We start from the raw sequence: 26662 nt of genomic DNA, 5'->3' as shown, positions 1-26662 counted from the left end.
CTTCAGGTGTGACATCCATTTTTCTTGACGCCTGGATGTAGGGCACGGTGGCTCCATGTCTCCTGTTAGAATACGGGACTGGGAAAGGGAGGTACATGGGGGGGGGGGGAGGAGGAGTTCAGAGATGTTGTGCCTCCCCCCCCCCCCCCACACCAATCATTTCAGAGCCTCAGAACATGTTTGCATCGACATCTTGCACCCTCTTCAATACTCCGGCAGTCATTTTCTTTTTCTGCATCTTGTACTGTTGCTCTGGTTGTATCAGGAGTGATAATAAGCAAGCCTTGCATAGGATGGCGCATGAATGAATCGTCGCCCTAGCATAGCTAGTACTACTATCTCCCCTGCTTTACAGCTTGCTCTGTTTTTAATTGTTTTTGTCTTCTCATGAGCAGTTATGTATTTGAGTTGTTTGCATATCAGCTCAATGAAAACAGCAGCTGTCAATCATGCCAATAGTGTATAAAGGAAAATTATGTTAAAAGGGAATTAAGATTTATGCTACATCCTGAGCAAAGAATATTGCTTCATTCAAATTTACAGTCTAGATGCAAAATGCCTGTGATGGCACTATGCTATGTATGAGACAATTATATCATATTGGATGACAATGAATGGGATACCAAGGAATATTGGCCCCAATGAATGCAATGTTTCCTGGTATTCAATGAACTAAAGCCACCCAATCTCATCATAATTATCTATAATCATTATTCAGAGAAGACATAAACTGTAAAAAAAGTACCACACTTCTACTAGACTTTGAAGTTGACTCTGCACTGAAAAAGGAAAGACTCACACTTGGTACAGTAGCAAACGTTCGTGCCCTGCACTCAGCAAACCACTCGTGCAAGAGATGAGACAGAATCAAGTGTATTATTGCATGGCCACTCATAATGGAAGCTCATGGAGAATTGAGTATCTGAATATAAGAACGACCCAAGTCCATGGAAGACCATTTTGAGTAAACTTAAAAAAACTTCATATCTTTTTTATTTGTCCAATAATATTCTATTTAACTGTGACGGGAAGGCAACATTGTATATACAAATTAGAACATATATTATTATGACAATTAACATTTACATTAATTGTGGAGAGGCCATTTTGTGTGATGGACTTGGGTCATTCTTTGAATCATATGGACTTGGATCGTTCTTTGATTCATGTACATAATATTCTGTTATAGAGATGAGAGAAGGATGAGAGAGGGCGCTATAATATGAATGTAAGAATGACCCAAGTCCTTCATTCTCACACTAATATAATATTTAACTCATTCATTTCTGGCACTTCCGGGGGTAATTAGGACTTATCATTTATACACAAGATGAGTCCATGCATAAGCTACAATTTCCCATGTTAAACTGAATTTGGCCAAAAATTGGACTTGGGTCGTTCTAATATTCAGGTCTTCAATTAATATGTTGACTTATACGTTTCATTCAATATGGTCTCGTATTGCACAGTGAAAATCAAGCAGTCAAGAATACGCTTTTATAATGCACCGCTAAAACATTCAATACAGATGATAACAAATGAGAATTAAGTCGCGGTTTCCTTGACAACAAGAATATCAGTATTTATCTGCATTTTCACTGATTAACTATAAGTGTGAGTAATGTTTTGGAGACACTGAAGAAGAACTGATAATAAATCACATTACTGTACTCTATGTATGGGGACACACACGAGCATTGATTCAATTTCACTGCAAGCGCAAGATATTTTACAGTAAGGAATCATCTGTGAAGTTTGCATTTCACTTTATCCTCTGCATAAAACTGTTTTATTTTCTCCCTAAATCTTCCCAACTCCCCAACTCCGCCCCCCTCCTTGCAACCACCACCCCTAGGCTCACATACTGCCCCACCCTTACCGACTCCATCCAGGCGGAGACACCCAGTCTGTTCACTAATCCCTCATCCAGTGATGATAATGCATCAATGTCGAGCTCATAATCGTTAACCAATTTCTCTTTTATCACTACAACGTCGACATGCTCGGCTCATGCCGGTATCGCAAATCCAAAGATCAATATGCAATTTCAAAGTTGCTCAAACTTTTGCGACGTTCACCTTATATCGGGAGAGATTCGGCACAAAGCTAGAGGAATAATACAGGAAGGACTGAAGGGGGATCAAGGCTCCTTGCTATTCATCAATCTGCCCTGTCAAAGCACTCATCATCTTCTTGCTTACTGCGCTAGATTAAAGTTTGCAAAACTAATCTCACTTTCACACACACACACACCGAGAGCGCCTTGGATGGCATTAACTTTCTGTCACAAGACATCACTTGAAGTCCCTCGCATGGAACCACACACTGGTTCATGATGTTTGCCAGGGAAGAGACAAGATCAAAGATGAGAGAGAGAGATCTATTACAAAGTGGCAGAAACACTACCACAGCAGAACTTTACATCCTGTGGAGTCTGACACTGGTACAGTACTCTCCGCTTAATCGGGTAGTGTCTTGCAGAGCATTTTTTTTCCCCCAAATAAGTGGAGTAATGGATTAAGCAGAATGCGTGTTATTTTATTCAAGTCGAAAAATGAGCAGGAATCCAATTTTCTTTGCTCGTTTTCCACTAATAGATTATATTCATTTCTGGCCAGTTTTTTTTTTTTGTCTGCATTTATTTTATTCAAAACGTAGATACCACATACTAGTCACACACCTCTCTGCATCGGACACACAGCACGGTATGTCACTTACACAAACGGCCACAGCTTATCTGAAGTCACACAACAGCCTTAGTTAGTATGGTTAGTGTCTGCAGTATAATTTTGCAAACAATCTGCTTGCAGCCCTGAGTCCTCATCAAGCCACATACACGCTTCTAAACATCAGTCACTTTGAAACTACATTCCTATAACAGTTATGCATATATATTATTCATATTTACACAAATTTTAAAGGCTTTCTGTGGGAAACCATGGAAGTAGATCAGCTTACTCTGGAAATTTAATACCCATTTATTCAGAATGCCTACCTGATTATCAGATAAATATAACATGCATCAGGAACTGTTTTTCACTTTGTAAGTCAATTAAAAAGAGTACCTGATTAAGCGTTAAACTTACCCTATTAAGCGGAGAGTACTGTATTCAGTAAATTCAATTCAAACACATAAACATTCTTTAAACATACACACACACACACACACACACACAAATATTGCAACATTTGGTATAGTTTCGTAGTAGAATTTAACATAAAAAGACAAAGCAAATATGTGAGATAACTGAATAGAGAACAGCCATGCACACAAAAACACAAGCGTACAACACCTCTGGGAATGATGTGGAAGAAATTTAGAGGAAAAGGAAGCAGAAATATTGTGCTATGAGTAGACGGATGACAATGAATAAAGTGAAGCAAAATAGCATATTACATCAGATTTAATTTTTGCCTAGTTACCATTTTTAAGCACTGAGTAAAATCAGTGGGTGTTTCAGATGAGTTACCTGTGACATTTTAAAGTTAATCTACGGTATGAGGAGCGTAAATTTGTTATTAACTCACCACAGCCATACCCAAGTTTTCTTTCTGAGGTCAAGGACTAAATTACAAGATACCCATCTGTACTTTATGGTCATGGTCATGAATTGTTTGCAGGTATCTCAGTTGTTTCATGTTCGTACTCTTCACTGCTTTGATTGTCTTCTTGTATGCCTTGTTATGACTTATTACCACTCCTGCTTCAGGCATTTCAATAAACTGGAGATAATCTTGAACACAAGCCAAGAGTACAGAAGTTAAGGTGTTTTAATCATAGAACAATTACAAGTGGGTCATACAGTATTTGACAAGTGCTTGACAACTCTCTGCATGCTTTTATATCAAAATGATTGCCACTTCTAATGTGATTGGAACCAAAATATAGCATACAGACATGAATTCTTCAAATATGAAGTTAGATAACTCTAGAAAGTACACTAAAAACAGATGTTTAAAAATCATACATTTTGTGTACAAGGTAGATGGAAAATTCCGAACAACTTGTCTCCAATTAAATCATTATTTGCTAGTGACCACTTAATTCTAGAAGCTGTAACTTCCTATTTTTTTTTCTTTTGATATATTATTGAAGGTTTCACTGACTCATTTACAAACTCGTAAAACTTTACCATTTAAAAGTATCTTAATAGTCACAGCTTTGACTTCCATAGAACCAACAGATACTTTACACAAGCAAAACACAAGCAAAATAAAAACAAAAGTGTGGGATTGATAGTTTAAAGCCTATTTTTAGACCATTTAACAGCCGAATGCAGTAATGCAATCCTTCGAAGGCTTGAAAGCGGTTTGATGCCTAACTTTAGACGATGCTTTTCTCGTGAAGAGTACCACCTGCGAATGGTAAGCCTGGAGGAAACTGAGAAGGCTTACTATGGAGGGGTTTTCACCTTTAACCCATTGAGGACGAGCTGATTTTGCTGTACAAGCATTTCCCGTAGACACCTGCCAGAGTATACTCTGAACTGGTCTTTAATGGATTAATGTCCTCATGTCGGGGTGTTTGGATTGATTTGTTCTGACTGGCGGGCTAAAATTTGGTTCTTGGCTATGGGGTTGGCAGCACATCGCCACGGTGACAACAGTGGTGGTGGCGGCGGATGATGTTGACATGATAGCCCCTTGCATGTGATGGGTTGGAGGCCCTCGCCAGTCGGAGCGTGAAGATCAAACTGCTATTTACGGCACCCTGGAGCACGAATTTCATTACAAATCTCTCTCCCCCCTCCCTCTCCCCTTCCATCTTTCCCTCTCTCAGTCTCTTTCGGTTCCTCAATTTTGGCCAGCATCATGCTGATCCCTCTTTCTGACATTCCAAGGACTTCGGATCACTCTTTGATTGTTACTTGATGGGTCCCGACTGCCTATGATTCAGAGAGTTTATTTCATCTCTAATTTCAAGTATCTATCCCTCTCCTCCCCCCCCCCACCCCCAATCCCTGGCTGATCATGTTGAAAATCACTATACATGAGAAACCATTTCATCTTCGTACAGCCATTTTGGCAATAAAACCCCTTAGTCCCAACTATGTTTCTTATTTTCCGCATCAGCAGATATTCTCTTTAATGGGAGTTGAGAAAATTTGAGAAGAGTATTATCAAACCACTGCTTATATAACTCCATCTTCTCTCACAATATATATATATATATATATATATATATATATATATATATATATATATATATATATATGCTTGCATCTAATATTCTCGTGAATATTATCGACTGACTAATGATACTTCTTGCTCAGATCTCTTTTCTTTCTCTCTCCCCATCGTTCTTTCTCCTTGCATCTACGGAATATTCTTCTATCATCACACCACTCATTATGTCACTTCTGCCTCTTTTCCTTTCTTTTTCTTTGTCTCTATCTATTCTCTTCTATCATATTCTTTATCATCTCTCTGTTGTTCTTGTTGTTTCTCTTTCTCTTGCTTTTTTTCCCTTCCTCCACCCTCGCTCCTTGCTGGAGGGAAATATTGTTATGACTGTCACGTTAATGAAACAGCCACCTAATATTGCAATCCTACAGTGCCCTGCGGTGAAAATGATGAACATAACGAGATTGAAGCTGAGGCATCACCCCTAATATGCCACATGACAGGGATCCCAGCATCTAGCAAGCCTTGCAAATGAAATACATATATCAAGGAGAAGACTCCAGCTAGCAGAACAAAATAATTCATTTGGCAGACATCTTCATAGCATACCTCCACAAATGGCATCAACTTTCCATTACTACTTATCACAACACAACGTACAGCACAAACTTGTGTCGAAGGGCATGCACTAACCAATTCCCATGTTAAAAAAACAAAAACAAAAAACAAAAATGAAGCTAGAATAACACTCAAAAGAAAATTGACAACAATTGTCTTGGTAAAATCAGTAAATTCTCACTGATGGGGATTGTAAAACTCAAGAAAAGCCCCCTCTTAATTCAGCAATTTTTATACTAGAGGATGTGTAAAGTGTAAAGGGGACAGTACATCTACGGGGATGATGTAACAAGTTTATAGAATTATTTCCAGCCAGCCATTCAGAAGGTATCTACTTTAAATTGTGAAGATGTCATTTCTGGATCCACAGATTTCTCCTTCTAAAATCTGGACATACCTCCTTCAGGTTGAGCTAATTATCGGACCAGAAAATTGTCAATTTGACAAGCTAATCACCAAATTAACTGTGGAAGGTATATCTTCCTATTCATCCTGTCTATCCCATAGCACCACACATAACAAACATTGGTTTCATGAGAGAAAAATACAGCATTATGGGGTTACACACCTGCAGCATTTCCTGATGTCATGCATTTTCTTTTTCTTTTTTTTTGAATAACAGATCACATTACTTGAGACAATGAAGAAATACACGTAGTTTTCTATAAAAAAAAATGACTTGGACAGTTTTGTGGAACCATTAAAAGTGAATGATCGAGTGAAACTATGTTGCATATTGCATACCTTCAAAACACTTTGAAATGTACAGCTAGAAGTTGTTTTTCCCCCTCATTATTAATGCTAGCAGAAGTAATGAATATGTCTTTGCAATCCAGATAAGAATAGATAGAACAGTCATCATCTGTGACCTAAAAAAGTGCTTACCCCTCGATACAACTAGTTGACTCTGAACACAAAGCATGAAAGGCGACATCGACAGCATCCTTGCCGGGGTATCCATCAGCTCTCAAGCTTATGGTTTCACTGCTCGTCCTCTGCCCTTATTCTTAAGACAGTCTAAATACATTAGCGATAACTATCATACGGTAAACTTGTGTGGGCGTGGCTCATTTACATTATGGGTAAGCAGATGGGTGGAGCTGGTGGGCGAAGAAAGTGGGCGGAGAGGCTGGCGCACAAATCCATATAGTAACCTTTCGCCCTAGTATCTCCCCTCCCCCACCTTTCAGGATGAAAACATCGGTGCCCCGATTGAGAAGGGTTTCAAGACTGACTAATTAACTTGCTGATGACAACAAGGCTAAAAACACAACTATGACAATGAAGTTATTTATAGTCCTTCTCTCACTTGGTTTTCTTAGCCCCTATTCTCACTTGCATTTGAAGAATCATCACTTTGAAGAATTATCACTGATTCTAGGGCCAAAAACAGAAATTGCTCCTGTTCTCACATGAAATCGTTAACCCTGGACCATCCAGGCTCTGTGAATATTCATGAGAAATGATTTATCATTCTTTCAAACTCGGAGAATAAACACAAATATTACAAAGCTCATTCCAGCCATTTACCACTTGTTTGCCACTCAATATCTATTCAGTAAATTATCATTATTATTGAAGAAGCCTGCTACATCTGCTAGCAAGGACAATATATCTGAGCCTTTGAAAAAAAAAAATTACACAAAGTACTGCTTTGACATCACTGTGATCACGTTGTGGAATTGAGTATTCATGACCATCTTGCTTTGGATTGGCTGTAACGCAACCTGTTACCATCAGCTTCTTTAGCCCTGGACTAGTTCTATTTCTGTTCTCACTGGCTTTCTTAAAGGGACGCAGTCCTCACGAAATTAAAAAAAAATATGTTGTTGTTGGTACCTCCAATGAACTACTTTCATCAAAAACAAACTTTCAAATCACCAAATAAGCCCGTACATTTCGGTTAAAAAAGTGTGACTCTGCAAATGAGCAAGTCTTGGCGGAGAGTCATACGTCATCGATGCACAACTCTTTCCAGCGGTGTTCTGTTCGTCATCCCTAGTTATTTATAAATACGTGTTTACTATTTATTTTTATATTAATTGTATATATAAATAAGCTTGAAATATTTTGTTTGAAATAACAAAACCACATATTGTCACATTTTATGAAAAAATCAGATATGATCATTTTGAACACTTAAATTGGTTTTCTGAGGCACGGCTGTCAACTTGAGAGTAGGGCATCAATGACGTTGCACCTTTTGGCAGGCTCTTACACGATCGCTTGCAAGAATTATTTTTTAAAAATCGCGTACGGAGACAATTTTTGATGTCCACGCGTATAGATTGGTGAAAGGTTATATTTTTTACTCTTCTTAATTATCAGTACAGTGAAAATCTCAGGACTGCTTCCCTTTAAAACCCCAATTACAGTCCTAACCCAAACAAGTGAGGTACCATTAGGCGTGTCTTCATCAGCCCGAAGTTCAAACTAGCGGGATATTTTGCGGTCTTAGAAAACAGCCCGATACAGCGAATGTGCGTCTTCATCAACTCAAACAGCCTGCTTCAGGAAATTAGCCCGAAAATTGATGCATGCGCACTTTGCAATATTACTCTGCCTAGCTCGCGGTTCGAAAGTGGATTTCCACGCTCAAAATGAATTATCTCCTACATCAACGTATGTACGATACTACAACCAGGGAGGTGAGCAGTACAGCATATTCTCTCCAACAGGATATTAATAACGCTACTCTTTCTTCTGTCCAGTGAGGCATCTTATATGAAATTAATGAATTGCAATGTTTAAACAAATCCAAAATACACACAATCTGCAAGAATCTTCAGCTAAGGTAGAGTGGACCAGAAGAAGAAGTTTACAAAAAACAGCTAGCATGCACGGCACTGAGTTTTAATAGGGAGGTGTGAGAAATCACCTCCCTGGTTTTAAAGATGTCAACAACAGTAGGCCTAGTACACACATGTGATCCTTGAATACACCGTGCGTGTATGTACTATACACAATCACTAGCTTGTACATGCGCTTTCCATAGCCAGCTGGCCAACCAGAAGCTTGGAGGGATCGAGAAAATTTCGGGCTGATGGAGACGCACCCAAAATAGCGCGCTATTTCACGAATTAACGCTCTAGTTCATGAACTAGACCAAGATTTTGGGGGAAATTTTCCTGATCAAATAACGCGCTATTTGCGTCTTTACTACACAGATAGCGCGCTATTTTGACATCAGACTAGTATGGTAACCGCAAGATAGCGCGCTATTTTGAAACTTCGGGCTGATGAAGACATGCCTAGTCAGTCCCCTACTACAATAGGTAGGGCTACCACACTCTCCCCAAAACCAATGAGAGTAGAGTGGTACTAGATAAAGCTAAACCCACCTGGAAATTGGTGGGGCTAAAGGGGGGGGGGCTTAATTACTTGGGAATTTCATAACCAGAGTGGTTTATCCTCAATGCAGGCAATGAAGTAGTGCAATAAAGTCAGTAGAAATGGATGTTATCAACATTTAAATGTCCCAAACTAATCAAAATTAATGTTTGTTACTTGTATATTAACATCAATATAAAAAGCATCTATCTACATTTGTTGCTCGTTTGGAAAATGAAAATAGATTGAAAAGGGGACAATATAATTCTTAACAGGCCACAGACTCAATTTTCTGTCATTATTACTTCTGCAGAGCTCTTAATTTCATCCACAGACATACACACACAAACACACAACCTAAAACGAAATCCAAACCATTACATTTCTCATGGTGTCATGAACACTCAAAATTAGCAACATTTGCTACAAATGGCATTTTAATGGCAAGTTGAACACAAATCAAGCCAAAAGCAAACCTAATATCTAAGAATCTGAGAGTGCCAAACTCAACAAAGCCAAAGATACTGAAACTGTGCAGACTGCTTAAATTTCTGTTCCCATACTGTCAGCAATCTCTTTGAAATACTGCATAAGGACAGTTTCCCTTCGAGGAGCACAGAAATTACCACAAATTGTACATTTCAATGGACATTTACAGTCATTGAACAGTTTTGGATGAGACTCCGTGAAGTGAAGTGAATTAGTGACTTTTTAACCTTCTTTCTGCAATGGACTTTGGACAGTGTGTATAATATAATGCTATGGAATTTTCTGGGCCAATCAGAGCTCAAAGTGCCAAAGAATTCAATTATATAGCAACTGCAAGTCTTTACACATTAATTTGCACAAATCACATTTCTATGTATCATCACCATAACTTATATTTAAGTGTTTAAACTGAGCCCTACTTTAATCATAGGGCATTATATTTGTTGCACAATTATCTAAAGATGCCAAATCACTAAATTTTTAAGGGATCCTTAAATTGGCAACACTTCTCAAAACGGTTTGAAGTCATTGTTCCCATCTAAAATTAGTAGGGTTTTATATTTTTCCGAATTTGTGCCGATTTAATGAAATAAGCCAGTTACACTTCATCTTTCTCCCAAATACAAAGATATGTAAAGAAAACTCAGAAGTGCCAATTTGATGATTGTCCAGATAAAGACTTTTTGCAGCAAGATTTTCTTAGGATTTGAGGGGTTAATAAATCCTCACTTCTACCCCCCCCCATCACAAATGTGGTCATAATGAGGCCCATCTAGGCACAAATGTTTTCTTGTCACTACCAAAACACGGCACATCACGATGCCACCACAGTTAATCACGATGATGTCCGCATCCCACACACCTGACAGCACATCGCCCCTGCCGACTGCTCAGATGTTACGTTTGATCTCGCCATAAATAACCGCGCGCCGGCGCTCCCGTTTCGAAACGAACCCAAAGCTGATACGCTAAATTGCCACGGGCCGCACCACGAGATTTGCAGAGCGGCAGATTGGGGGGGGGGGTGGAGGTGGGACGAAGAGCAAATACAACAACAATCACAAGGCGAATGTGCTCTCTATAAAATGTCCATACTGCAACTATCATCATAATGAGATGGGTATTATGCCTCACTTTCGGCAGGGCTCACAAGGACGCAGCAAGATGGGCCTGAAACAGTGGGGGACAGTTGCCACTTTCAATTGAAATCTCCTCCATTTGAAGCTGATTCAAGACGAATTGTACTCACAGCCCCAATGCCTCAGTGTAAGAATACAGCATACAATCTAAGAATATCATCGACAGTCAGTGATTGTGCACAATGCATGCACGTTTTACCAAATACACATTGAAAAACAGAGTAAAGTTTAGGAAATCTGTAGACACTAGGCTCAGAAATTCATTTATATTTTATCCATTTTTCAATCAATCTATCTATAAATCTATGTACATATTTCTGTGTTTGTGTATTCATATGTTTGCCTATATGTATGTATGTGTCTCTGTCTCCATATGTGTAAATCCTCATATCAATGTGTGTCAATAAGTTATAGATTCATGTATATACCAAAGGTACATAGTGGCAGATTAACTTAAAAAAACATATTTTGAGTGTCATTTCATTTCTTTTTTTTTAAAGAGCTAACTATAAAAGTGATACTCATTCACGTGACTGAAAAATCACTTTAACACAAGAACAGACTTGCAAAAAAGCAAAGTATATTTGAAATTGCCTTTAAATTATTATCTATCAAAATACTTCCTTCAAAAAAAAAATATTAATGCGCAAGTTTTGAGTAAGGTAGCAAATTTTCTTTCTGAATAATATGATATATATATCACTGCACTTCTCATGACTGACCTAAAGATCTGATAAGATCTGATAAGATCACCAGGATTACTTCACGATTAAGACCACGATTTCAATCGTGGCGCATATTTGTGATAGACAATAATATTAAAAATTCCCTCATCAGCTACTACACTGTATATGGCTAGTCGTGTCATGCATAGCAGATTGCATGTCGGTGGGAACCCTGCACAAGGTGAGCTGGTATACATCATGATGCTGGGATTAGAACATCTTGCAAAAAAGCAAGTGAGTATGTTCAGCATCCTTTGATCTTGTGACTGTATGATGATTACTGATCGAGTTCCTTTTTTATGTAAGACGTAAGCCTATCCAGCAGTGAAGTGAACCTCCATGACTTACATGCTAATCTTCCTATTTGCACTCGTTTAAATCCCACGGCAGACATTATAACATAGTCCCTCAAAGGGTTGCTTGGTGTCCTAATTCATCGCAGGAAAATATACAGACCTTACAATGCATTTAGTCACATACATCTGCACAGAATTTACAGTGTGCATATTCATCATTATAACTGGAGCTGCATCTGCAAGACACCTGAATTTGGTGAATTAGAATCACTCAAGAGAATGATATTTACTGCAGAGTCCTGTCCATTAGCTAGGCACACATCACACATCCTAATTACATGTTGGAGAGTGTGGCGCGCCTAATAGGGCTTTTACCTCGCTAAGTCATGCCACACAAACACCATGGCGACAGGTTGCCATGGCAAAGACAAAACATCTTAGGTATCTCAGCTCCAAGACCCAGCTCCTCTCATTGTGGAAGTGACATCATTGATCTTCTATCTAAAATTTCCCAATTAAAAGGTAGTGCAGCCTTCAATTACATTGCATCTTGGTTGGCTAGTGCTTTTTTTTAAACCAAAAATGGGCCCATTTACAGCTTGAAGAGATATCTCATTATCTCTTTATGTGCCATGGTGGAAACCCCCTGTGTCCCACATTATTCTTGGACACCAACATAGTCATGCTTTGAGAAAACATTCTGTTTTTCAAATCTATGTTACTGCTACATAGATTTCTGTTAATTTCTGTTAAGCTGGACACGCAGTGAGCAAAGTTGTAGAGAAAATGCAAAGCTATGCTTTGATGAAAATTGTATTACAAATAGATGATTGTTTTTCTTTGAAATGACCAGTAGGTACATAATTTAAAGGCATGACTTTTGCACACAAAACAGTGACAGAAACTTAGAATTTACATGCAAATCTATTAGGAAACACCGCTCGATAGTCAATCACCATATAAAATGCAAGCTATATGTGAGACGAACGGAAGCACGAGAAAAGCTTTCATTGTGCTGCGACATTTGGCGATTTATCTATCGGTCTGGGCGGGTTTGTGGATTTGAGCAGAATATGTGAAGTTGGCAAGCCGTTGACTGAGTCGGTGTGTATGATTTTCCCTTGAAAGCGGTGCATATGTCATAACAAGAGGAAAGTTAGATATTTGACTGATGGGTGACAGAAAATCAACATACACATGTAAAAGGGACAGACCTTTCAGTTCATTCACAAAACTTAACCATGCTAATGCAGTGCTAGTTGCTAATCATCTAAACATATAGTGGGATAGGTTGTGAAGGGTTTTCAAAGGAGGGCTGAGGATACATGAGAACGATACAAAGCCAGTGGTGGGGGCTTGGAGAGGATTTTTTAGTAACACTTCTCAAAGAGAGAAGAACTTGGTTCTTTCTATTATAATCACTTTAGTACTGATGGTAATACTGAAACAGATGTGTAAATAGTGATGAAAAACAAGAGAAGGATGAGACGGAATAGAAGACCAGGAGTAAGAGACAGACTGGTCCCATAAAGAAGATGATCTTACATACAACTTGGCATGACTCAGCTATATGTACTATTCTGGCGCAACGTCTGTGAGTTGTGTTGGCTGTGCCAGTACCTCCCGATAGAAAATCATAGCAAACACGCCTCTGGATATTTACTCTTGCAACAAATAGATGGATAAGGAATATTAAATGATGTTCTCTTTGGACATTGGAATGATTGATGGACAAGTGGACAGCCTGCTAATCGGTTATGTAACAAATGACGGACAGCGTCTGCACAGGAGAGCTGTTGTGTCATCCTTCAAATGTCACACCGGTCAGATACTGACCAGGGACGGAGACATCTGGTTCGTGCCTAATGTGTTTGAGTTATGTGGTTTCAGATTAACATGACAACCCGGTCACTAACATTGAGGATGTTGTCACATCAACGTATCAAATTTCCTCACAACCTGAAAACAGCTGTGGCATTTACCTGGTTTGACTGACTCTATTAGCATTATTGCCATCTCTGTATGCAGTTCGAAAATACACATTGCTCACATACTCCACAGTGCTAATGTCAGATTTTCCTCTTGCTGACTTGCAGGCAAATACAGTTTTTGATGTCTGTAACTTTTCGCAAGTGCACACTGAATTATGGTATAAACACTGGAACTGCAGGAAACCAGTGGTTACACACCTCTTCGGTGTGATGCTGTTATACACTTTAACAGTGACTTTTATTGTCTTGTCATAATCACTAGGTGAATGTGAGTGAATGAATACTGAAATACATGAAAACATTATGGAGGTATACAAACAAAAGTAGGCCCTATGTATCAAAATTTGTGTTCCATAATTCATTGAAAATATGTGAAATGATGACAGTAAGTAATACCTTGAGTCTTTACAAATCATTTCATGGCTTAATCAGTGAAGTGGTTTGTACGGCAGTTGTAATTCATATTGCTCAACATGAAGCATGCCTATTCCCCTTTAGCCGAGCAAGTACATTTATCTCAGTAAAACTACATGACAGTATGACTGACATCTTATGCAGCATATAACAAAAGTATGCTTATAAGTACAAAATTCCGTCATTATTATTGATCATAAAATACTGTAAAACGAGAAATGTTCGTGTGCATTTTAATTTCGCGAATTTCGCGAGCGTGAAGATTCACGAAATTAAAATGCACGCGAAAGTTCTTTTGTACACTATATGCACTGAATGCCAGTGGCAGTTCGCGAAAATTTCATGCCGCAAAAAAGGCCGTCGGCTCCAATTCGCGAAAAATTCATGCCGCGAATATATCATGTTTTACAGTAAGAGACACTTATGTACCCTTTGTTCCATACATACACTCCTTCCAACTACCATGTCCAGCCCTCTCCCCCCCCCCCCAAAAAAAAAACCAACAACAACAACTAACACATCTGCATAAAATGAACATAAAGTTACACAGACAATATACAGTATGCCTTCTGAGGAGATAAATTAAGCAGAGATGAACAGAAGTGAGAAATCAGAACATTCTAAATATCAGAGACCAACACAGATTGCAGACAAGACTACATAGAGCTGTGCTGCGGAAGCCTGTCAACACTCGAATTGAACGAGCTAGTTGGGCTTACAGGGAAACACTCACCTGAATCTGAGATATCGTCCCAGTACGGAGAGTCAAACTCGTAGTCACCTCGCATGATTTGCTGAAAGAGCTTGGAGTCGTTTTCATCGTAGAACGGAGGATAACCACACAGTCTATGTACAATGGAAAGACAACAGATAAACACAACTTTTAAGTTACATTAGCCCTCATTTGATTCTAAATGTGACCCTGCATCACAAAACCAACAAAAAGTCGCCAGACATAGGTTTTTAGTTAAGGGCAGATTCTGAAAGAGCAGACTCTAAGCTTTAAAATGATGTATAACTCAATTCACGTGGACTCTCCTAACCTACCTAAATATTGGAAAGAAAGCACACACTCTGGAAAAGTGTGAACTGAGAAAAGAGGCTCTGAAGTACAGGGTCTACTCAAGCGCTTAATCTTTCACCAAGCCGCGCTAGCTGTGTGATAAAAGGGACAAAACACAGGATGTCAACCACATTACAACAACAATGATGGGATTATCAGATTAAGCTGAAATTGACCATGTTCTATTAACACATTCTATCCATGATTAATGCCAACTTTCAAAGCAGTAGCACTATCCTTTCAAAAGTTATTAGACTTGAAAGTGAAGAGTGTACAAAGGATTTCAAGAAATGAAAAGGGGCCTCTAATACATACCTCTTAATTCTTCTCTCCCCAAAAAAAGGGTTGTAGAAAAACTGCGGAAAATGCACTTTCCCATTCGTGTTATGATCCCAAACTTAAGAATAATGTAGAAGAAAGATAGCTCTTTCAGAAAATATGAAAAACTCAAGATTGACTTAGTTGACCCATTTCACTTGTTTTGGGTCCTCACGTAAAATCAAGGGGTGTGACTTTTTGTTTGTTTTGTGATGCACGGTCACAAATCATCATGCCATTTTTCAACTGTGTCCCAGAATATGGTATCGACATCATGGTATTGATAAAGTACAGTGATAAAATAATCAAAAGAGTATAAGAGGACAAAAAGAGTAACTGTTAACAACCTTAACCTAACCTTAATGTACTCACAAAGTTCCTCTGTAAATTTGCTCAAAGAAACAGAGATAGTCTCTTTATATACATATATATATATCTCAAGACTGAAGATGTCTATGTCCTTCTGCAATTTAAAGAAAAATTAAATGTATAGTGGCTTTTGAAAAACATCACCGTCCCATAATTTGTTAAATTTTGCTCAAAAATTAATTACAGATTTTATCAAAAGATCACCATTTCATTCAAAAACAAACAAACAGAAAGGGATAAAAGTAACAACAAACAAGTAAAAAAAATATTTGATTTAATAGCTATTTTAGCTGCATTCACCTTATTATGGATGATAAACAAAATAACATGGGCCTACAAATCAAGCTTCGATATTCTGCATTATTTTTCTTTTTTCTTTTTTTCTCTTTTTTTTTGACACACAAGGCAACGGAGATTGCCTGGACCTTACACCCAGAGTTTGCCACAAACACAACAACAACAGGAGAGGCAGATTGTTGACTCTTTAATAGTCTATGATCCTAATTTCACATCACCAGCAGAGGGCGGTCTTCCTATGGGGTGGTGTCCTAGCTAGAGGTAAGTACAGTTTGCTAGAAATGTAACCATCGCTGCTGCTCTTTTGTTAGACCACTACTTCCAGGCACCGGCCGACGAGAGATTGATGTCAAACAAACATTCATGTTATTTGTGTTTCCCCCTGCACACAGTGTTGAGCTGGAGACTTTGTGAATTTCCATTCCCCTTAGTCCCACACAGTATTCTATAGTATACCCTCTCCTAAACGACCCTTTTGTGGGGGAAGCTTGACACATGATTGATGCGACCGACCTAAACGGCAGAATACTGTAACTGTCTGGCTAAACCGGCCCAGATATTTACGTGAATTGCCGCCTCTCTTTGTTGACATTAAGCATGCTAGCGTGCTTTGAAGGAAACTGTGATACAGTGAGCCAAAAAACAGTGCTAATGTAAGGATGTGTTGTGTGTGTTGGGGGGTGGGAAGGAAATTGTTGGCATACCACAATGAAATATGTCTTTCACATAGTTGATAGCTTTAGCACTTGGCATGTATAAATGATCTTACACTGCCTTTGCAAAACTAACCCCAAACGAAGAAAACATTCCTGCATATGGCATTAAGACTGGTACAGTAAGATGAAAAATAATGTAATCTTATCAAGGATATGGGTTCAAGGTTTAGGGCCTGCTTATAAAATCACAAGAGTGCACTGTACAGAGATTATAAAATTTCCCTTCAAGAAAGTGTGGTGGAATAGAAACTAGTTAAAATTTGCTAGAGAGAAATAGCAAAGTGGTCATTTAAATCAGTGTAGGCTTATCAACACTATTTTTTTTAACATCTTTTTGATCATTTTTAAACCATTTCTTTTTTTCTCTTGTCTGTACGACCATAAATTCTTTGGACAGCTGTGAACATTCATCAATCAAAATATGGAGGTTTCCAAACAGCAATAAGGGAGAAACTTCTAGGTTACATGAATGTAAATGAGCAGAATCATGTCCCGCGTTGAGGAAATTCTTATATTCTCTCATCAGGAATTGAAGAGATATTTATAAAGGGGAATGACACCCCAAAATGCATGTGGATTGAGTGAATATGGAAATATCAATTTAGAACACGTCAGCAAAGCTTGAGGAAAATAAGACAATGCAGTCAAAAGTTACAAATCTTGAAATTTTCGCTGGATGGGAACACTTCAACACTTTGTGACCCCACGTATGGAAATCAATTTGAAGAAAATATCAAAAAAAAAATGCACAAATTTAATTTCTATGAAATGTACATATTGACTCAACTCATTACTAACATGTGTCTAGGATAGTATCATTCCCCCTGCTTTCTGAAAGAGGTTAAGTCAAGTCTTCTTTCATTATGCTATAAAAGTGAAAATATGTTGAAATAGATAATGCTTCTCTAGTTATTTGTGAAGTTTGTCTGCATCTCACAAAACTCTTCTCAAATTACAGGATGAGTTTATTCGTACATTGTAAAACCAGAAATGTTTACGTGCATTTTAATTTCTCAAATTTCACAAGAGCCATGATTCGGAAAATTAATATGCATGCGAAAGTTCTCGTCTACACAATACGCATTGGATGCCAGCGGAAATTCACAAAAATTTCATGCCATGAAAAAAGGCCATTGGCTTCAATTTGCGAAAAATTTCAAACCGAGGATATTTTTTGCTTTACGGTATAGTAATGTATATATATCAGAGAAATATACCGTATTTTACACAAGAAGCTCCTAAGATACGTCCCCTCCTTCCCCAAACTAAATAAAAGTAAAATATGTTTCTTCAAGAGGGTAGATCTGATACATCACTTTAAAAAATGCTTACAGTGTCACTGCATGAGCATCATAAAGCTTGACAAAGGGTTTTCTAAACTCTAAATGCAGACTCACAGAATGTACGTGATGACGCCTATTGACCAGATGTCGATCTCCTTCCCATAATTCAGCTGCTTGAGAACTTCCGGCGCCACGTAGCCCGGTGTGCCACACGCTGTCGACATGCCTTCTTGACCCTCAATCTTCGACAGACCAAAGTCGCTGATCATGATCTTGGAATCTTCGTCGGGACTGTAGAATAGTAGATTCTCTGGCTGTTGGGTAAAACGGAAAGGGAAAAAAAAGATGTAGAAGAATATGGAAACACGAGTACAAGTCACGCGGAACGTTAGACGCACATTCTTTTGCCTTTGAGATTCCAGATTCCTTGTGCTTGCAACAAATTCACAATATCTTCAGGAAGTGTTCTTGATTGATTAATTCTTGACAAACTTGATGAAAGAAAATTGCACACAGCCCTGGGAATGAGGGAAGGCAGGAAAGCACTATTCATTTTTGAACAAAAATAAACAAGGTTAGCTCTCGCTTTGGAAGTTTTGGACATGTTCAACATTTTTGTCACTACCAGGAAGATGGTGGCAAGACCCTATGCTCCAACAAGAGACCCGCGGGTCTAGCGCTCACCTGAGTATCGCAAGTTCACCTTTCACGCAGTCACTATTAATCTAAATTATTCACAGCTCTACCAAAATTTGACCAGGCATTCTCAAGAAGAAGATGAAAATGTACAATAAGGGCCCAAATTTTTTAAGATTCCTTAATTTGGGGGGGATTGGGGCCCCTGGGGCCCTCTGGGTGGGACATGGTGCCCATTTTGATAAATTGAGATCCTGACCCCTAGGGATGCTACCTGCCAAGTTTGACGAAAATCCATTATGAGGTTTTCAGGAAGAAGATGAAAATGTACAATTCAGGCCCCCATTTGGACCTTCCCAACCACCCCCCCCCCCCCACCCCTGCCCCCAAAAGGGGCACCCCTGGATCTCCTATGAACAAACTTGAAACTACAGTCATTAATGTACTCACTCATAGTATTATCTTAGCTCTATAACTTCTGATTCTAGAGAAGATTTTTAAAGATTCCTTCATTTTGGGGGTTTGGGCCCCCCTGGGGGCCCCCTGGGTGGGGCATGGTGCCCATTTTAACAAATTGAGATCCTAACCCCTTAGGGATGCTACCTGCCAAGTTTGGTGAAAATGGGTAATGGGGTTCTCAAGAAGAAGATAAAAATGTACAATTTAGGCCCCATTAGGACCCCTCCTCACCCCCCTCCCCTGGGTCACAAGGGGGGCACCCCTGATTCTGCCATGAACAAACTTGAAACTACAGTCATCAATGAAGTAACTCATAGTATTAACTTAGCTCTATCACTTCTGGTTCTAGAGAAGAAGATTTTTACAGATTCCTTAATTTTGGGGGGTTTGGGCCCCCTAGGGGCCCCCTGGGTGGGGCACGGTGCCCATTTTAAGAAATTGAGTTCCTAACCCCCTAGGGATGCTACCTGCCAAGTTTGGTGAAAATGGGTCAAGGGGTTCTCAAGAAGAAGATGAAAATGTACAATTTAGGCCCCATTAGAACCCCTCCCCACCCCCCTCCCCTGGGTCCCAAGGGGGGGCACCCCTGATTCTGCCATGAACAAACTTGAAACTACAGTCATCAATGAAGTAACTCATAGTATTAACTTAGCTCTATCACTTCTGGTTCTAGAGAAGAAGATTTTTACAGATTCCTTAATTTTGGGGGGTTTGGGCCCCCCTGGGGGCCCCCTGGGTGGGGCATGGTGCCCATTTTAACAAATTGAGTTCCTAACCCCCTAGGGATGCTACCTGCCAAGTTTGATGAAAATCGGTCCTGAGGTTTTCAAGAAGAAGATGAAAATGTAAAAAGTTTACGCACGACGGACGACGGACGATGGACGACGCACGACGCACGACGGACGCCGGACGAAGGGCGATCGCAATAGCTCACTTGAGCCTTTGGCTCAGGTGAGCTAAAAACACTAAAGATATGATGGAGAAGATTTGAAATGACCAAGCAATATGTTACATTTTGTCCATTTTTGAGGATTGTAGCCAAATCAGTCTAGCAAGATGGGGTTTTATGGAATTTATTACTCCAATATGAGCTAAATGTACGCACACATTCTGCTGCAGATAATGAGAGTACTTAATCCTTAACCATCAGTTCCTTTTAGTGTAAGAATGACTGAAAATGAGTAAGAATATCATGAAGTACCTAATTCATAATTTTCAGATCATCATTTCACTGAAACGTAACACTAGAAAGTTGTGATAGTGTATAAGGCTGTTTAAGTTTTCATTGTAAGATACATAAATGCATGTTGGTTTCAGAATAATAACAAACACATGCTACTGTGAGAATGTTGGCATGTAATACTCTAATATTGATTTGAGATTTAACTGACCCCTCTCACCCTCTGGGTTCTAGCAGGCTTCCTCTCTATTTGAAAGCATTGTGTGAAATGCTTTGTTATACATTTGAGGTCATAAGAGTTCAAGAAAAATGATGCTGACATGCTGAAAGAATTGACAAGATGACGATTCTTAATAAACACACACACACACACACACACACACAAACACACAAACACACACACACACACATATTGTAACACTGACACAAACACAAGCACAAAAACAAACACAAACACATACACATAAAATCTATGAGTACACGCAACAGCAACCTATAGCATACACTACAACTACACATACTGCCCCACACATGCATTAATGGCACCCTCCCACACCTCCATCACACACACACACACACACACACACACACACACTCACATAGACACATTCATACACAATTACATGCACAATTTATCGCTGCGGGCTCACTTCCCGCTTGCTTGCGTCAGCACACTGTATGGCCTCACACGCCACTGCGGACCATAATTGTCCGCACCGCGAACGGTCACAGCAGGGCCCAACACGATAATGAATGACCAGGGACTACTGCCACGCTGCAATTGGACACTCCCGTCATAAATCTCAATCAGTGGCAATAAGGATACACTTTGCACTCCTAAAATATGAAGAAGAGGAGAGAAGGGCATATGGCTTCTTGGAGAGAGAGAGAGAGAGAGAGAGAGGCATACAGGTAGAAAGAGAGATAATAGAGAGAGGGGAGATGGGGAAAGAAAGAGATAAAGATAGATAGAAAGAGAGAGAGATGGAGAAGGGAGAGAGGGAGAGAAGGGGAGATGGAGAGAGTGAGTTCAAAAGGATGACAAGCTAAAGATGATCCTCTCGGGAGTGGAATTACACCCACCCATTTACGCACATAATTGAAGTCATGGAGGTGCTGATAAGGAGCCAATACTGGCTGGGTGTGTGCGTTCGTCTGTGTGTGCATGTGCGTGCATGTGTGTGTGTGTGTGTGTGTGTGTGTGTGTGTGTGTGCGCACACGGGTGTGTTGGCAACGATCGGGTTTGGCATGATATCGACGTCAGTTTTAACGCGTCGACAGAAAACCACAGACGCAACAGGCTGATCAGATGAAGGAGGAACACTCTGGTATTATTATGCTATAGTTTAATGAAGGGTGTGGCACTTTGAATTAAATGCAAAAAAAATAAAGAAAAAAATGGTGGGAGTCAGCTAACGATGCCACTTAACCACCATTGACGCACTTGTCTAGGCACGTGTCTATATTATTTTCTTTTGTTTTGTTTAGTTTTTAAGTGAAACGCATCACGTAGGAGAGATCTCAAACAATATGGAAATAAGCATTTTAAATGCCATTAACATGCACAATGCACAAAACAAAAGTGTGGCATCATCACTGACAAACTACTGCTTCATGAATATTAAAAAAACAACAACTAAAAACATTAAAGCAAGAAGACAGTGGTGGAAACACATCAATTCAAAATCAGCAGCAAAGAGACACAGTCATAGGGACAGAAAAATCAAGATAGATGTTAAGAGATACCACCAATTGACAAAAACTGATCAGATTTAAAGGAAACCTAAACCCAAAATAAATGTGAATTGGGTGAAAGGACCTCCAAGAATTTAAAAAAAGAATACACAAAGGCAATCCATGTCACCACCAAACAGAGAGGTGTGCTAATTGTTATTTCTTTATAATTATGTAAATGCAGTATAAAATGGTATGTTATTTATATGTCAGGCACATGAATCTAACAAAAATTTAAATGCAAAAACAGACGTACCCATTTTCATCAATATGATATATCAAAAAAAAAATACATGTGATCTATGTGATATATGTGATTTAATATCTGCAAAAATATTTCTTGTTAAGCAATGAGTTTGGTATCATTGAAAGAATTTTTCTTTTCTCTATTTGATGATGACGTTACTTAAAAAAAAATGAAAATGCAGTTATCTGTTTTCACAGACAGGATTATCCCACTTTGCTAGTAATCTTTAAAGGAAACCAAAACCCAAAGAGAAATGTGGATTGAGTGAAAGCAGCAACATTAGAACAACAGATCAGTGAAAGTTTGAGGAAAATCGGATAATCGATGCAAAAGTTATGAATTTTTAAAGTTTTGGTGTTGGAACCGCTGGATGAGGAGACTACTAGAGGTTATGGCACCATGTGCGGACAACAATATAAAGAAATATAAAGGGAATTCCACAAAATTCACTTTTCTAGCATAACAAAAGAGCAGTTGACTAACTGCTTTCAGAAAGCAGGGGGAATAATTGCTACCCTTTACATATGTCAGTATCAAGTTGATGGAATGTGTAATTTTAATGAAAAATGAATTTTTGTGGAATTCTCTTTATATTTTCTTTAAATTGTTGTTCACATATGACATCAAAACCTCTAGTAGTGTCCTCATCCAGTGGTTCCAACACCAAAACTTTAAAAATTCATAACTTTTGCATCGATTGTCCGATTTTCCTCAAACTTTCACTGATGTGTTCTATTACTGTTGCTGCTTTCACTCAATCCACATTTCTCTTTGGGTTTTGGTTTCCTTAAACTAAAAAAACAAAAAAACAAACAATTACTAATTCCTCTTCTACATCTTTGGTGTTCTGAACCACAGAGAATAATAAAGATTGCTGTCATTGGTTCTTGAAGCTCTGATGTTTAAGGTGCTTAAAAACAAAATCACCTTACCGGTATATAGATGTTCTATAGTTTTACCCACCAGAAAAACAGCCAGAACTGAAGTCACTTTGATTATATTTTTTTTTACATGTTTCACTTGTATGAATGGTCAGGCCTGTCACTAACATAAATTTCATAAATAATTCACATCTTGTAGGATTTGGTGAGGTACATGTAACTACTGTTAAGTATCATGCACTAGTCACTTACCATTTATCTCCATTCATTCAAAGATGCTTTAAATGTACTCTAAAAGCCTAAGTTTGTAATCGTTTTATCATAATATCCCCTCGAAGAAGTATCTAATTCCACCATTTAAGAAAAATCTTGAAGAAAAATAACATGATCATATTTTTCCCCTCTCAACATTTAAGAGCCTTTGAGTCACTGTCTCATATCAGTATATGTGGTGTGACATATATTGGTAGAATAGATGCCGCAGCATCATATTATATTTCTTTCAAAAACATTCTTGGTGGTATTATTCCAGGCTTAATATGCTTGTGTCCTTCAATAAGATCATTTCCCAATCCAGGAAAGGGTATTATCTCATCACTTAGCTTTGCTTCTCATGGAAATGTGGTTAGAGGCTCTGAGGAGCTTTCGCTTGCAAAGTGGTCTCATTTATGAAACATTACTCAATTGGCTACTGGAAACAAGAACAAAAACAGGATCCCACATTTGCTAATGAATTCATTTGCTTTCACATTACACAAGTAATGACCAAGGAACATTAATATGAATGAACACGTTACATTAGAAATCAAATTGAAAAAAACACTATCTGCACACCTCTCAGCATTCACAGGAGTTTGACATTCATAGTGTCTGAGAAAAATTGAACCGATTTTTAGGAGATTCCAAACAGAAACAATGGCTAATGAGCAAGATTTGAAAGAGATTATCATTTAAACGTTTCAAATGGTAAGAGAGTCACCTAGATTATTATTTTTGGACAATATTGAATTAATTAACCCCTGGGCCAAACTGCATAAACAAGGAGGGAAAAATGCTACATTAAAAACTATCGCAGCAGCCAGTGAGCTTTTACGATTCCTGTTTCTTCTCATGGCTGTTGTTGTTGTTTTATAATAAAATTGATTGTTTACATCACTTTGGGCCTGGCCATTATTGATCACAAGGAGGCTTTGTAAAGCGATACCACTACATGCAAAGCAATTATCTCATTTGGCTAAACATTTACAGCAGTTCAAGATGTTTTTGCAAGGGAACAGGCAAGGATGCAGCAGAAGGATGGAGTCTGGCTTTGTGGTAGTTTTGATATGCCTGCAAGAAAACAACAACAGCAACTGATCCGCCTGTGGGATCCATTAACTTCGTCGAAACGATAATGGGATAAGAGGCAGAAAAAGACACTATGCAGCATAGATGGGGAAATAGCCCCTGTTAACTCCTCAGAACAAACAACATCTTCATCCCTGCAATTAGTTGAGAACACTTTTCCCCCTCAGAGGAAGATGATGATGATGACGGTGATGGTGGAGATGGTGGTGGTTGGAGGAGGGGGGGGGGGGGGGGGAGTAGGGGTAGGGGGTGATGGGAGTCTTCCAGCAAGGATGAAGAGCGTTATCTGGCACACCTCCATGTGTGACAGCGACAGCCTCCTGGGGATCCCAATACTGGAGGTCAGGTAGGAGCGGGGGAGAAAGCCGGTCAAAACCTTTTTAGCTAATTGCCCACAAAAAGTCCCGCTCCAGTGGCTGCCCTTAATTGAGCACTAAACGCCAGGACATGATGGACATCGCCGCTCCGTGGGAAGGAAGCCGGCGACATCGCCACGCAACTCAGAACAAACAAAAGAACAGGTCCCGTTTTTGCAATCTTGATTAAAATTCCGCAACATTTGCCAAGGTTTCTCCCGGCTCTTCCTTGGAATGAGTTTCACCGATGGGCAGACAATCAAAAACTGTATCACTGATGGCTGTCACTTCAATGCAAAGATTATTTCGCAGGTGTCAGAAATGAAATGAGAATTAGTTTTCAGTAGGCAATTAACTCCACGTGGCATCAGCAACATTACTTTCACCTTACATTGGCTTCCATTTAGGAGTACTTTTTCACCCTTTGGCTTTCTACGGCAAAAAGTTCTTTGCATCTATCATTATCTTCTTCCTCGTTCGCTTGGAAAGTCTTATGTGCCAGATCTCAGACTACCAGACACTCACTCATTCCATCTGCCTCCCACACAAATGAATTTGTGGATTTACAGTTCGGAGTATGCACAAATGGCAAGTTAAAGAGTCCGTAACTCTCTTGTTTCTTGTGTTGACACTGCTACATCGTTGCCCCATCAATCATTATTGAGAAATGGTTTACTGCCAGTGGCACTGATGCATCTAAGCTGTTAAAGAATAACTTGAAAATCAAACTAGATCTGACATGAACATAAAGTGTTATAGAGGAAAATGAGGGAAATTTGGTGCCCCTGTCATCAATATTGATTGAATGCAAAAATGAATGACTTTGCTACCCAGTCATACACTTTGTGACTGACTGCTGGCTTCTGTAAATAACTGTGCATGATCTTTGCATGCAGCTTACACAAAATGGGGGATAACACATTTGATACAGATAGGTCACAAAGTATTTGGTAAAGAGGATGATAAACAACAAGAACTTCTTAAATGTTAATATATGGTATAGGGCTTACATTCTTTGTATCAAAGAAAGAGAAAGAGAAGGATGCACTGGTCTGGTCTTATAACAGGATATATGCAGCCAACACTTTTCCTTTGTAGATTTCATGTTATTGTGTTGCATTTAAACTGTAAGAAAAGTATTCTAATTGGTTCTTAGTGACACAATGGTAAATATAAGTCATAATCTGAATAGTTTGGTAACATTACTTTTGCATCTTATCTTTTTTTTCTTCTAATTTTCACATGTAGAGAGGTGTTTTATTTGGGACTCAATTAAAAACACTTTTCATCTTATACAAGAAATGATAACAATCACAAAAGTTAACAAAATTTAATGTTTGTTTTTCATATATTTGGTACAAATATGAGACATATTCAGTCAAAGAGTCCACCAAAGGATTTTACGGTATCTTAATGCTCATATTCAATATAATAGTCATGACTGCAACAGCTTGACTTGTGACTAATCTTGTTCATGCAAGTTTCTTGTCATAGTTATTGTCCACTTGACAATAATTTAGTATGTCAGTACACTAAAAATTCAAGGTTATAATAACCCACTTACAAATAGCGACAAACACATGCAAATTACATTGCGCATGGGCCATACAAACTCAGACTGAAAACTGACACATTTTTTGGTCCTATGT

At 38.8% G+C, this 26662-nt stretch overlaps 1 protein-coding gene across 1 annotated transcript in view; it reads right to left on the bottom strand.

The window, feature by feature from the left end:
* Positions 1-26662, bottom strand: part of LOC139717319 (calcium/calmodulin-dependent protein kinase type 1D-like) — a 157839-nt gene that overhangs the window by 23931 nt on the left and 107246 nt on the right. The window contains exons 5-6 of the mRNA XM_071628816.1: positions 18287-18486; positions 14860-14972 (exon numbers count right to left, since the gene is read on the bottom strand). Of these exons, the coding sequence (XP_071484917.1) occupies positions 14860-14972; positions 18287-18486 (313 nt within the window). The remainder of the gene's footprint in view (positions 1-14859; positions 14973-18286; positions 18487-26662) is intronic.

Source organism: Diadema antillarum, unplaced genomic scaffold (genome assembly GCF_040938485.1).
Source record: "Diadema antillarum isolate AM-2024a unplaced genomic scaffold, OU_Dant_1.0 scf00000074, whole genome shotgun sequence".
Taxonomy (NCBI): domain Eukaryota; kingdom Metazoa; phylum Echinodermata; class Echinoidea; order Diadematoida; family Diadematidae; genus Diadema; species Diadema antillarum.
This window is presented reverse-complemented; position numbering and strand designations above follow the sequence as displayed.